The 15620-nt window shown below is 37.3% G+C and overlaps 1 protein-coding gene across 1 annotated transcript in view; it reads right to left on the bottom strand.

Moving 5' to 3' along the window:
- Positions 1-15620, bottom strand: part of LOC122993461 (dual specificity protein phosphatase CDC14AB-like) — a 19454-nt gene extending 3834 nt beyond the window's left edge. Inside the window, exons 1-12 of the mRNA XM_044367627.1 lie at positions 15081-15620; positions 12690-12780; positions 7739-7814; positions 7555-7647; positions 7370-7449; positions 5783-5849; positions 5332-5394; positions 3595-3682; positions 3159-3389; positions 2886-3024; positions 900-1110; positions 565-656 (exon numbers count right to left, since the gene is read on the bottom strand). Of these exons, the coding sequence (XP_044223562.1) occupies positions 565-656; positions 900-1110; positions 2886-3024; positions 3159-3389; positions 3595-3682; positions 5332-5394; positions 5783-5849; positions 7370-7449; positions 7555-7647; positions 7739-7814; positions 12690-12780; positions 15081-15126 (1277 nt within the window). The 5' untranslated portion in view covers positions 15127-15620. The remainder of the gene's footprint in view (positions 1-564; positions 657-899; positions 1111-2885; positions 3025-3158; positions 3390-3594; positions 3683-5331; positions 5395-5782; positions 5850-7369; positions 7450-7554; positions 7648-7738; positions 7815-12689; positions 12781-15080) is intronic.

Here is a 15620-nt window from a genome sequence, read left to right as displayed (position 1 = left end):
TTTAGCCTTGCAAAAACACTAGAAGCAGGGGGAAACAGCTAGCCTGGCTATCCAAATGTAAAAATAATCTGCCTATTAGCACCTCAAAAACTGACTGACTAACTTGTTATAGGAGATATAACACATTTCACCCTTTTTCCTGTCTTGGTGCTAAGCTAAGCTGACAATGTAGCTTCTTGAGTGACAGACATGAGAGTGGTATCAATCTTCTCATCTAACTCTCCGCAAAAAGCAAATAAGTGTATTTCTCAAAATGTCAAACTATTCCTTTAACCATACTGACTACATGCCTAACCCCAACACAATAGTTACCTTCAGTCAAAACCAAATCATAACCCTACAATTTAAATCATTCACCTCAATGGGACTAATTTCACCAAATGTGAGGCAAATTCCCATAATTTCACATCATAAACCCATTTTTCTACCTGCAACATGATTAATACAAACACACACCTACTTACACACACACACACACACACACACACACACACACACACACACACACACACACACACACACACACACACATGCACACACACATGCACACACAGTGCAGTGTACCTTGAGGAAGATGAGGCAGATCTTGGTGGCCGTTTTCCCTTCAGTGCTCTCAGTTGGTCTCCCTGAGTTAGACTGGTTTCCTTGCAGTTATTCTAATGTATGCATAGAGTAATATCAGTCTGTTAAGACACTGGGTTCCTGAATGACCATTTTTCAACAGTTTTTTTTGTAATATACAAAATAAAAAGTTATTCAAATTGAACTTCAAGAAAATGTGAAGTCATCCGTAGGATCGGATTGTAAATACATAGCTAATGTCTGTTCATAGTCTTAAATAATGTAATCCTCACTTTAAAGGAGCAATAATAAAGATGCCAGAAAGCCCCGCCCCTCACCTCATCCAGACTGTATGATTTGTAGAGGGTGGTGTTGATTGACAGGTCATCCATGCTTGACAGCAGGCGGGACATAGCTTCTTGTTTCTCCCCCGCAGAGTCCGAGCTGTGAGGCTGCTGCAGATGCTGCTGCCGCCGACTCTGTCTCTGCTGAACCAGTTTCTGTTTGGAGCGATGGACATCGCCCTGGACCCACAAACTGTGCTGTTTCCTACACACACACACACACACACACACACACACACACACATAAGGAACAAATAAAAATGACTCCATACACTGGTACCAACATTTTTGCCATAAGCTTTGTCATCATTCCATCCTTCACCTCTCTGCTTTACATGTGGCTTAGGGGAAGATAAACATACATTCCTATGTTCCACCTGGTTTTTCCCCAAAATAAACAGATTTTGGCAGAATGTGTGTAATATTTTATCACAAATCCATGGGATTAATTTCCCAGTGGACCCCAAAATTTGCCTGCTGGGTAATTTAACTAATTTAAGACTTGGTCGTCATGGCAGTGATGTCAAGCTTAAAGAAATCTTATTGATTATCGCCAAAAAATTTGTTTCTCTAAAATTAAGGTCCAGTGCCAGTTGGGATGTGGATTGCAGAAATCAATGAATTCATACATCACAAAAAATACACATTAGTTGAAAGCTTTTACAACATATGGCATTATTTTATTTGATTATATGAAAAACATTCCTCTCAACCAGATTCACTGTCTCTATGTAAATCTAAATGCCATCATGTAATTATGTTCTGCTATGATATAATAGGTCAAATTTCCCATTAATGGTCCCACCAGTAGCTCTCAACTGTTGTACTCTTAATGTCATCTAAATGGCTGTTTCTATTCTAATTTGAATTTGAACTAGTGTTGTCTTTTTTCTTCCTTTCTCATTGCATCAGTTGTTCTGTACTTCTTTATGTGTTGTGGTTTTACATTTAAATGTTCAATTATAAAAAAACAGAATGAAATATAAAAAAATAATAGTGTCTGATAAGAATGCTGGTAGAGAACAACAACTGATGACAGAAGTTATATGTAAAACAGATTCCTACTCAGTAACACTTTACCATCATTTTAGTAGCGTCAAGACAAATCACCTGAAAATTTTTTGTATTCTTTTCGTATTAGATATACAAGTTTTAAGACTTCAGTTCTTACTGTATTAGGACACCTGAGACTCAGCATGTCAGATTCAGGTTCTATTGTCACACTACCAACAGCTGGCATGGATGTTATCATATGCATTGAAAAGTTTAAAGGATAAGGCTGACAATAGTCAACATTTTGGTTATTGTCAATAAATCCCATAGAAATACCAAAACCAACAATATGTTAGTCCATCTCTCTACCCTACCCAGTTTGCAGCTCTCCCTAAGCCAGTTGTTCCTACTGAGGATGTAAATCTTTAAAACAGCTTACAGATATATATTTTCATTTTTTAAAAAGGCTCAGTAATTTCCTAAAGCAGTTGGTCACTATAGTTCTTAGCAAACGTCACTCAAACTGGAGGAAACAGTGCATTTGTTGGGGACTATTTTCAGCGGAGGATTAATTCACATTTGCTGCTTGAGTATTTATAGCAGCGGGATGGTGTGTGTGGGATTGATTCAAAATAAACTACTAGGAGTAAGATATATCACACACAATATTTATTAGTAGATCAATTCATTGTTGGTTTTGGTCTTTTCGTTGGTTTTGTTGACAATAAGAAAAATATTTTATAAAATCACCATTTAATCTCAAACTATAACTGCGGCTGACGGGAATTTCTGTCATTAGTTTTTGATGTATGCTGCCATGAACTGATGGTTGAAAGTTAGACCTGTTGGTGCATGTTGGTGTAAATAGAAAAACTAAAACATTCATGCCAAATTTCATGGCAATCCATCCAACAGCTGGAATGACTGAACGACCAGAAGACTGCAAAACATCTGCAGAGCTGTTGTAAATTCATAACTGAGACTCACTCCTCTAGGAAGTTCTGCTGGGGGCCGATGATGGATCCAGGCCGGCAGATTCTGATCCAAGCGATGGCCTCAGCTGCAGTAAACCGGTAATGCTTCATCAGGTAGCATCCAATCAGAGTGCCCGTACGGCCCAGGCCAGCTATGATTGGATGGAGTGTTTAAAGGGAGATGTTTTAGAAAAGGTTTACTCTCTATATATTGTATGAGGATGCATTTTATTTTATTTGACTGTGAGAAAAAAAACCCCTGATACACACACAAATCCACTCTCACCTTTACAGTGCACAGCCACAGCTCCTTCTGTGCTCTCACACACGTGCAGGAAGCGCCTGACGATGAGGTCAGAGGGCGTGGTCCCATCCAGGAAGAAGAGGTCGTGGTGCTCGATTCCTACATCCTCGAACCGTCTGCCCTCATACAACTTCCTGTTCAGACGAACCACGGCTGTGATGTCATTTTGGTGAAAGAATGCAAAGTACGCCTCTGGTGCGTGGAGAGGATAACCTGGAAGAACAATATGATGATCATATGATTTCTTAGCATTCAGACGAGTAGTTTCCTTTCAAGAGTAATTATTTGTACTCCTAAGTGATAAACTTCAAATGAGCATATTCAATAAATACTCAAATACATACTTCTCTTTACTTTACTGAAGCCTCACTAGAGCTCATGTCAGGCCCTTTGGACATCATTTTGACAACTGACTCACCGTTCTCTATTTTACTGCGGTGATGAGGGCTGCTGAATGCCAGAACTTTCCCAGGAATGATCCAGTTCATATCCCCGTTTTCTACTCGCTAAAAACACAGAGAAGAAGAAGAAGGAGATGCAGTGTATGACAGGTAATAAGACTGCATGTATCATTTTGAAACATCAGAATATAACTGTAAAATTGATATTTTGATTTTATTACTGCAAACGAGTAAAACCATTCGGACAATTTGGAGCATTAATCTCACACCAGCGCTAATGCTTATTAAAATTAAGACCACTCTTCCCATCATTCATCATAACAAATGATTCTGATTTCTGAAAAAGTGGTGGAAACTATGAATTGCAAAGTACATTTACTCAAGTACTGTACTTCAGTACAGTTTTGATGTACTTGAACTTTACTGAAGTGTTACATTCCCCATAAGTGGATGTCTACCTGTATTAATAATGTGTTTACACCCACAGTATTTATAGCTCCTTGCAGCCCTGTAGAGCAGACCTGCCATTTTTGTTCCATTCTCATTTTCCTGTTTTTATGTTTTATTAGGGAGTAACCTTTTTTCAAGTAGTTTATTTAGTATTTTGGTTTTATTTTTCTACTCAGGGCTGTTTGGTTTGTTATTTCGGCCAAGACTCTCCCTGAAGTTAAATTCAAGCTTCTATAACTGGCAAGATTGAAAACCTCAATAAATTGACTCTTATTTATGTTACTCCCCCTCCCATAGACCAACATAAACAGTAATAATGATCTGAAGCCATTCTGCATGTTGAGCACTTCTACTTTTGATACTTTAAGTACATTTTGTTGCTAATGCTTCTGTATTTTTATGTACAAATTTGAATGCAGGACCTTCACTTGTTATAGAGTATTCTTACAGTGAGGTATTACTACTTCTACTAAAGTAAATGATTTGAATACTTCTCCCACCACTGGAATCAGACATTACATGAAATGGTGATTTCAAAAAAAAAGTGTCACCACAATTACAAGATACAATATGTAGAGTAAAATATGTAAAGGGGAAAGAGTGATAAGTGACTAATGTAAATTAGTGATTAGAGTGATTGTACACATAAAGGTCAATTGACTCCTCTGAAGAGTGAAGAGTATCGCGTAGCATGTAGAAACAGCTGTATGACATGTTCTGCAGCTGTGGAGGAGCTTTCTGTAGTTGGAGAAAAATAACCCTGATGATGTCATCATATCATCATGTCATCATATCTCTGCTTTGGCTGAAAATTCATAACAGAAAGTCTGCATTACAAATTATAAACTGGGGGTGTGAACTTGTGGGTGTGGGAATGAAGCATGCTGTTGGTTGCATTATGGGAAATGTAGTGTTTTTTCTGCCATATTATTGTGTAAAGGTCAGGATGTTTTGACCTCTGTTGCTTCAATTCTTTGAAATATTATTTTCAGTCATATAGTATAGAAACACAGAACCACATGTGGTACAAAACTAACACTGAAGCACCAAAATTATATTACCTCGTTAATCATTATAAGATTATTAAGGACAGAAAAGAAAAACAAAGAACCAGATCATCTCTACTTAGCTTACAGCAGGGATCAAAAAACAAAATTTAATCCTTCTTTATCTTTTCATGCAGTGACTTGGATGTTTTTCATTTACTCTGTTGAGTTATTTTATAATCGTCCTTGCTTGTGTCTTTTAATTCCAAGGCAGGTGGAGCTGTGTGTGGGTTGATGATAGTGTCTGTGTGCCCTCACCTCATAATGTTCATACTCCTCTACATCAAAGCATTCAAAGTCCAGAAAACCATACTGCAGCGCCTGGAGGACAGAAGAGAGAATGAGAGAGAGAGGACAGTTGACCCAGAGTAGCTTTTTTAATAAAGTCTGATACTGTGATGCAACGTCTCTCTCCTAATGACCTCTCTAAACTTTCATAAGACTAAAAGATTAAGAATATAGTGGTGAAAAACTCTGACCTCCATGCAGCTGTTGTTTTTTGTCTCTTCACCAGACGCTATTCAAATCTTACATCACTTCAATATGATGTAACTAAACTTTGCGTCATCTTATAAAGGTGAGTTAGGTTTCTCTCCTCACTGACTAACTAAGCTAACTGACCTTCCACTAGTCTCTGATAGACTCAGTGTGTACGGGAGACAGTTAGTACTCTACCTACTACTAACTAAGTTAAGCCTGTGTAGTTCACCTTGCGTATTCCTTGTAGACAGTCGAGGATGGTGAGGTTGAAGGAGCTCTCTCCTGCTGCTGCATCCCTATGATACACACACACACACAACACACACACACACACACACACACACACACACACACACACACCAATATGGATATGTTAATTTAATTCTAATTAAAAGCCTTCTACTGTGATCAGCATCCAAACGTTGGCATCGGATGCATCAAAGACAAGAAACACCTGACTAAATTTTGAACATGTCAAGTTGAGGGCTGCAACTAAGGATTATTTTCATTAAAGATTAATCTTCAGATCATTTTTTCAACTGATCAATCATTTCGCTCCATAATCATCGGTTTCCTAGAGTCCATGGTGGTGTTATCAAATGTCTTATTTTGTCCAAACACCAGTCCAAAACCCAGAGACATTTTCTGTACTGTAAGACAAGGAAAGCAGCAAACACTCACATTTTTGAACCCTTGCTTTAAAAAGGACCTAAACAATTAATCGATTATCAAAATAGTTTCCGATTAATTTTCTATCAAGTAATCAGTTATTCGACTAATCGTTGCAGCTGTAGTCAAGTCTCTATTTTGCATAGAGTTACATGTACAGTATTTGAGCTCTACAAATGACCACTATCATTTTACAGTCTCACTGTTTTTAAGGGGGCTTTGATGAGATTTTACACATCAAGTTCAGCTCATGAGTAGAAAACATTTGTAAAATGTCTTCTGTTGCTCTGGATGAGATCATATTGGAGTTATTAGAATAATGAGTTCCAGACTTGTAAATAGTCTTCACATCAACATCCAAGTTTTAAAGTAGACTGCAAAAAACTGGGATTCTTCTGAAAGCTCTGATATATCCAAGTGTGCGTGAATTGGGACACCTCACATAAGGTGAGTCTGTTGTTTAAGGAGATTAAACCTGCATCAGTTTCAACCATTCTTTATTTGAATCTGTCTCTCACACTAACTTTATGCAACTGCAGCACTAAATCCCTGGAGTGCTGCTTTACAGTAATACATGGTTGCTTTTTACCACTAACTTTTTTATTTTTAAATTGCTGTTAGGTTGGACAAAGAATGAATCACATCTAAACCCAAGATGCAGTGAACTTGTACTTTTACCCAATCCACCAAAGATTAAGTGTACTTTCTGTCAAAACCACTTAGAGAAGTGATGTGAATAAAAATATATTATTGACAATAAATCCAACAGACAACGATGGAGAGGTGAAGATGTTTTTGTTTTTTTTTAACCCCGTACCTAAGTGAGATAAAGAGAAACTGAATTTCAGCGTTTCATAATGAAAAATGTAGTTGTTGAAGCAAAGTTGCACTAGAGTCCATGTACAGTCACTGTATAAATAACCAATAATCAATCAGATCAACAGCAGCAGCATCTGTACATTAAACTATGCACATGCAGCACAGTTTGCAGCTTGGTATGTTAATGATATATAAACACAAACATACACATTCGTCTTGGTGAGAAATTATGCCTTTATAATACTGCAGACAGTGTGTGTGTGTGTGTGTGTGTGTGTGTGTGTGTGTGTGTGTGTGTGTGTGTGTGTGTGTGTGTGTACAGGCCTACCTGAAAGGCAGGTAGCCCATGTTGTTTCCTGAGATCAGAGTCCTGTAGGCTTCTTCTGGACTTCTTTTCAAATATATGACCTACAGGAAGGAGATTATCCTATATTATTAATAACGGACAGATAGACAGACAGACAGATAGATGGATGAATAGAGGAATAGATGGACAAATAAAGAGATATTTACAGCATAGGCACCAATAAGAACAGCAGCGTTGGCTCTATTCTTCTGGTCATAACTGGTGTAGTGAATCAGTCTCTTTCTAGACATCGTGAAGGACTGAAGAGATAAATACAGTCAGTAACAACAGCACTGATATAAAGGATGCACACTGTAGACTGAACGAATGTCCTGTTTGTGTTTGTGTTACCTTGAGCTTCTTGTTGAGTTTGCAGCAGTATCTGTACAGCATGGCCAGGTTGAGAGGCCCGAAGTCAGCATAGAAACTGCAACACACACAGAATGCTCATTTATTCTGCAGGGGAGCAGAATCATGTCATATAAACCAACACCTTCAAATCTATTCTTGGAAATCATGATCTATTCATAAAATTTCATACATAAGAGCCCTGCACGCTGAATTAGTTTGACAAGTATAAACCTTTCTCACACATTTCCACCATATTCAAGCCTTTAAGAGAAAGTGGTTGTTTGGTTGTTGGTGTGGTTTTGTCAATACAAAAGCAATGTAAATGTTGAAATCTAGTGAAGTGTGTATAGTTGTCATACACTATAGAGCTATTACTGTGGTCAAATGGAGCTCAGCATGTACAGAATATGTATGACTGACAAAACAGACATGGTCTTGTTTCTTTTTCAAAAATGGCAAATGATTTATCCTTAGAGGGTCAACAGGACAGTGGTGTGTTCTGATAATCTGCTCCAGGTGAGATTGCTAAAACAGGCTTTGAGTTTGACGCATTAAGATGAGAGTGCCGTGACTTATCAAGATCCTGGATTTCCTTCCTGCCAAACTGTTCTACAAACACCACAGCCTCCACCCTTATTGAAAAAATACATGAGTGTAAATGCACTATATTCTGGGTTCATGATGAAAGGTGCAACTCCTGCTCTCATATGGTATGTGTTCATGTTTGCCATAAGGTCACACCAGAGTGCTAATTGACGGGTGATTGGCCTGAACCACAGGGTGCTTGGGTAAAAAAATAGCACTCAGGATGACTGGGCAGGATTCAATGGAATCCTTACTGTACCTGTGTTAGACTTAAATCTATTAGTTTGCATCACTGGCTCTGGTGTTACGACTATGGACTTCCCCCACCTTCTTAAAATAGTTGTAAGGTAGCTGGGGGAACTTCCATTTAAAATCCTCTAATATTTGTTTTCATGAGCTAAAGGACAAACATACATGGGAGAAGGTGGCTTAATTGCCTCCAAATCCATAATCGGGTTATGTTCTTGAGAATTTGTGCAAAACATGGAAAAGTTATGTGGCCCAGACCTCTGTGACAAAGTCCTGCTTTTTAAAATTACTTCTTTTTTATTGTTCGATGACCAGCAGAAATAATCCCTGTTTTGATCTCATCTCATTTGGATCATTATAATTCCATTTTCTGCTGCCTGAGCAAGAGATCTCGGTCTCAGTTGGAACTTTTCCAAAATGCAGAAGCGCAGCTTTTCCCCCGCAGAGATATGTTCATATCCATCCTTACTCCAGCTTCCCTTCACTGGCTGCTGATATTATAATGTTATTGATAGACATGCCATGATTGTGGTTGCATTGATGATGTGAAGTAAGCTGATTTTGTACAACAGCTGGCATCCAACATATTATAATGTCACAAAGAGCACTTTTCAACATCTGCTGCCCACTGCTCTTTAGCCTCACATTCAACAAAACGCCTGTTTTCTGAATCCATCAAGCTCCACATATGTCTAATACTAGTTTTTGTTAAGCCTCATGATCTTTGCAAAGGCAAATGTATTTTTATTTCTTTTCAGAGCTCGTTGATCTCAGATGAATTCCACCACTGAGCTGCACCTTTTAAGCTCTCCTTCAGACATGATTGCATAATAAGCTTCTGCTTAAATCAGTACACATACTTTGTGAGCGCAAACAATGAGCTGCACTGTGCTTTCACAAGGGTGAAATTGTCCCATAATATTCCATATTATGCTTATGGTTTACTTATGTAAGATGTTCATGTAAGACGTGTGTGTTGAGTGCACTGAATTATTGTACTATAGCCTGGAAAGACATGTAGGATTTTGCAAATCTTTTATTCTCAAACATAGCAACATTATTTTTCAGACTGTCAACCACTAGCGACTGTGTACATTTGAGGTGGTAGACTGGAATGATCCAGTCCAACTGACGTCATCCATAGATTGTCCTAAATCCCTTTCCACCACGAGGGCAAAGCCACTGATCTCATCTTGACCTATGTCTTATAGCGGGATCATAACCACCAGCTCTGTTTACAGCAACCAGTGTGCCTCACCTTCAGGCTGGAATTCACATGACCAGATGAAATTCAAGAATGACTGAAGGATGAGAGAAGTGGGATTAACCATGACTGGGCTATTTCCTTGGCCTACTGTACTTACATGTGTCTGAGGTGACACACACACTCTGCATCATACAGAGAGCCTAGTGTCTAACACCTCCCATAGGTGATCAGCCGAGTTAAGATCTGGTGACTGTAAAGGCCATGATCATTCGTTTCTCTACTCATTTAGTCAGGTTTTTCCTCTAATATGTCACCTGTCTGTATGATGTTTAATAACTTACTTGCTAGTGTGTATTCATGTGAAAACATCCATAATTCCTTACATAAATAAAAGCTTCAGTTTGGTATTAAAGTGAATTACTGAGGTGTGCTTTTGAAGAAACAGCACAGTGATATTCTTCACTTTTAGCAAGAAAGGGAAGTCTAACCTTTTTGCTAAAAATAATATATATACACACACACATACACACACACACATATATATATATACATGATATATATACATATATAATAATAATAAATAAAATAATAAAATAAATCTGTCATAGCAGAGAGTCTAATGACCAGTGGTGTGGACACTAGACATGTTTAATCATTGCCAGGTTGGTCCTACATGCAGTGTGAGGTCATCGCACAGGAAGCTATTAGCTCCTCTTATGTCCAGTTGTAAGACTAAAGAGCTTCTGCTGTTAGAGCAATTCAACTCTGGAACGACTCTCCAACTCAGACTTGCAATCTCAGTATCTTCTTTTACTGTTGTTCAAATCGTGTACATTAAAATAAAAGTGTGTGTATTTATGTGTATATGCAGACTGGTTTACTCTAGGTGTGAAAATCCATATGTAACACATATGTTGCCTGTTTTTCTGTCTTCTCTCATTCTGTCCTTGTCAAGCACTTTGTAATCTCTGAGTTTGATAAGCGATATATAAATAAACTTTATTATAGCTGCAATGACCTAATTTGGCAGATGGTCAACTACTCTGACTGATGCAGAGTGCAGCAGCCTGTGTGTTCTTCAACTTCCCCAGATGTAAGGGTGTGATATGTAAGACCCTGTTGCTAGTAATAATACAGCTCCGAGCTGTATTAAGACGGAGCATCGACTCGATATGCATGATGATCTGTTGGGTTATGTACTCAGATAAATTTGCACATGGTTCAAGTGACGGAGGTGACAGATTATATTAGCGCTGGCAAAGGAAAAATGAGCAAAAGGGTACAAGTGAAGGAGAGAAGTAACTGCACCCTGAATAACTGGCTGTACTAACAGAACAGAAAGTCTTCGTTCTGTTGCATACTTGTATGAAAATGTTGGAACATTGCGTTGTTAAGTAATTCCATGTCTGTGCTGACAGAACTGTGTTGTATATAAAGTTTGGGGCTTTTTATTTGATCAGCTGCTGACTTACTTACTAAGACCTCTTTTGCTCACATGCAGTCACTCTGTCACTTTAAGGTCCTCACAAACATCAGACTCATGACAGCTCTGTGATGTTAACCAGACTAAAGACCCAACTCTTCATACAGAATCTGGACTAACATGTTGCTAACCTCTATTATTTTCTTTACCTGCTCTGATAAGGAATACTTGTTGCTTCTGTATGCTGGGTTCTTAATGTACAACCACTAACAAAAATATACTTTTAATGGTCAGTTAATGATAATGTTTAACGGATAGTTTTTGTTTAAATTTGTCCAGATTTTGAAATATTGACTCAGAGATGTCTAAATATTTGAAAATCTCAACAACTATGGCTCAGTCTCTGGATAATCCATAGACCTCAGTGTGAATGGTTTTCAGTTCAATTACTTTGTACTGAAGAAGTCCCCATGAAAACTGTTGACAGTGGCATCTGTGGATTATCCAGATTAGTGAGAAAAATTCTCAGCATCTCGAACAGCACAATCAAAATTCCTTGAAGTTCCATTGCTTTGGAGTAGCAGCAAAAGTTTCAGAGGCCAGTATCTAAAACCTTCATCACATAAAACCAAAGCTAGCTGCATGTCCACAGGTACTCCTCTAGTAGAGCTATGAAGCAGTTTTTTTATGTGTGGGTCACCATTGCAGGCTCACATGCAGGCAAGTGTGCACACGGGTGACGCTATACACATTCCTGCCAATGACTTCACACTATTCCACTGATCTACAGGTGGCTGTAATGCACCACAAAGTGCAGAGAAGATACAGGATTTAAAAAATACTTCTTTAAAAAAATCATCTTTAAAAATGTTTTATGTAGAAGGAAATGCATCAGGTTTGTTTGATGAGAAACACTCACTGTAAACATTTTTTTTTAAGTTTCCAACTATTAAATTAATCGCCAACTATTTTGATAATTGATGAATCATTCTGAGTCATTTTTTAAGAGGAAAATATCCAAATTCTCTGATTCCAGATTCTCAAATATGAATATTTGAGTTTTCTTTTTAGTAATGTAAATGTTGAGGATAGAAGAAACTGCTACATGCTGTAATGTAAATATAAATATGGAATGAGATCATAACATGCAAGATACAGAAAATATAAAATATGGTCCAATACTAAAAATAGCATAAAGAATTAGTTAAACCAACATCAATGTATGTGCATTTAAGTAGTGGCAACATTGTCATTATTTCAGTCATAGACACTGAAGGTGACTACAGACCACACAACATGATTTGATTGACAAAATACTTAGTGAGCAGACTTGATGAACTGATGTATTATGCATGTTTGAGTGTTTTTGGTACACTGTTCTGTCACCAGATGTGGATAAAAACATCTGTCAAAAGATTCTGTGGCAGCGACTCCAACAGTGACCAAAGCATGTTAATGTGATCCAGCTGCTTATCACAGGAACGTACCTGTCATATATGAACTCCTCATCTGTACTGAAGTAGTGTGTGTTGGCTGTATTCTTTGGTTTGACACGCAGAGTGGTAAAGTACAGCCGGTCTGTGGTAGACAACAAACACACACACACACACACACACACACACACACAGAGGGACAAGCAGACAGATAACATTGCATTATTGATGGCTGTTGTGAGTTCAGCTGGAGGAGTTGCATCATGGACAGTTTTGGTTTTTAGTTTTTGGTTCAGGGACACATCAACCCAGATGACCAATGCTTTTGGTTTCAAACTGGATTATATAGACAAATAGTTCTGATAGTGAAACCTCTAATTGCACTCACATGTCAAACATACATTTCCAGAAATTGCACATTTAAATATAATATGATATTCCACATGAGTAACTGGAAATTCTCTCAGTTTTACTGAAGTTCAGTGTTCTGAAAACAAGAGCTCAAAGCTCCTCGCCTCAAACCACATGCTGCCTGTTACTTAACCTGTTTAATACTTAAAACTTAATCCTAGCACTACTGAAACCTTTTTCACTGAATTACTTCAAAACGTAACACTTAATTACATAACGTTGGATATATAGAGTAGAGATATAAAGTAGCATGAAATAGAAACATTACTTAAAGTAAAGGTACCTCAAATGTGTACTTAAGTACAGTACTTGTGTAAATGTACTTAGTCACATTACACCACTGATCACTATGGTACCACTCTCTAATAAGAAGTTGTAATTGAGTGCTTTACAAATGCTCAATAAATGCTTTAGATCATTTATATGCCTTTAATAGGATCAACTTTTGGTTTTTCAGTTGTATTGTTGTAAATAATAATAATAATAAAAACCTTTATTAATGATTTGTTAGCACTTATAACTGAATACATGATGGCTCTTTAGAGAGTGATGAACCTGAGAATAGTCTATAAAGTCATAACCTGTCAACCCAAAAGTTGTTCTTATTAATGGCTTATATCTGTATCATAAAGTATTAGGGAAGTTTATTAACCATCAATAAAGTCATTAGTTACAACATATAAACTCTTTATAGGAGGACCTTCTCAGAAATGCACCATTACTCTGATAACTTGGGTTCTTACTAAGTTGTATTCAGTTATTTTGTAGGATTAACAAACCAAAATCAGTGAAGTATTTCAGTGGTAACACTTTACTTCAAGTCCCCCTAGCATTCATAAACAGTACACAAACATTTAATAAATGGTTTATAACACTAACCTCTGCCAACAACTACATTATATTGTGTTATAAACTATTTATTACATGTTGTATGCCACTATAAAAGCTAAATAGGGGAAATTAAAGTGTTATCGTATTGTGCTTTTATGGTTTTTAACATGTTTATGGTAACTTAATTTGTATTTAGCCTCTTATGTCAGTGTAATATTCCTATAATATCACCATAAACACCCATTTTGTGGTACTCAACAGGTTGTAGTGATATTGTCTTTTTGTCTTAGTATTATAGGCTATTTCTATGTTATTTATAATGGGGGTCTCAGTGTTCAAGGCCAATTTACTGTATTTATATCAGCCAATTACACTTGATAACGTGTACCTCTCAGGGATCAGGACTGATGTAGCAGTGATATTTGTGTAGAAGATTTATACAGATTATTACTGATTATTAACAGTGTTGGGAAGTAACTGAGTACTTTTACTCAAGCACTGTACTCAAGTACAATTTTGAAGTACTTGTGCTTTACTTGAGTATTTTCATCTGATGCTACTTTATACTTACACTCCACTACATTTCAGAGGGAAATATTGTACTTTCTCCTCCACTACATTTATTTGACAGCTTTAGTTACTTTTCAGATGAAGATTTGACACAATGGATAATATAACAAGCTTTTACATGGTTTCATTTCAATAAATGTTCAAATGATCCAATATTTCACCAAAAATCTAAGATTAGACAAAAAGTCCAAAAACTGAAAACAGATTTGTGAATCAGAACTTTGTTTTTTCTTCTTTCCTCTCCCATTAATCATCTCATGACCCCTCAGATTTATCTGCTGACCCTTTGGAGGGGCCGTGACCCCTAGGTTGGGAACCACTGGACTAAACTAGTTAACTGTATATAAAGTAGTTGAAACTAGCTCCACCTCCAGCAGCTACAACAGTAACATGCTGCTCTAACACTGATGCTTCAGTATTAATAATCTAATGATGTCATATATAATAATATATCAGTCAGAGGGACCAAACCACTACTTTTACTGCAATACATTAACTACATCAAGCTCATAATACTTTTACTTGTAAAGGGGTATTTTAACATTGCTATATTGGTACTTTTACTTAAGTAAAGGATCTGAATACTTCTTCCACCACTGATTATTAAATACCACAAACGAACGTGTAACTTACCTTTGATAAATTCTGACGCACAGGACTGTTCATATTCATCTGCCATTTGACTACGCGACGTGATTCCTGTAAGAATCTTTGTTTTATATGATTTCAAATATGAATATTCTTCAGCTCAAGTCTATATCAAACTGAAGAGGGTTTGTTTATTCTGGATTATCTGTTATGATGCCTCTTGAGATGTGTCCAGAATATCACGCCTCCTGTATAAAATATCATGATAAAATCCAGTATTTCTATCCAACTTCGATGAGTCTAACCGTACTTAGAGTTAAAAACGTCCAGCTCTAAAAAAAAAAAAAAAAAAAAAGTCCCAAGAACTCTTTAACAGGCAAATTGTCGCGTCTCCAGTTCCACGTCCACCATCCACGCGCGTCAAAAGTCTCTTAAGGCCAATAAAACCCAACTCATTCAGGTTATCTCTCCCAGAAACCCGCTTGCTCAGCTTGAGCGGGATAGTTTCCCGCAAATTATTCAACACCTAAATTAAAACGTTTCCTGGAATATTCCAGCGAGCGCTGAGGACACGCACCAAGCCGC

Source organism: Thunnus albacares, chromosome 12, assembly GCF_914725855.1.
Source record: "Thunnus albacares chromosome 12, fThuAlb1.1, whole genome shotgun sequence".
NCBI classification, from domain to species: Eukaryota; Metazoa; Chordata; class Actinopteri; order Scombriformes; family Scombridae; genus Thunnus; species Thunnus albacares.
Note: the sequence above shows the minus strand (reverse complement) of the source record. Positions and strands in the feature narration are given on the sequence as shown.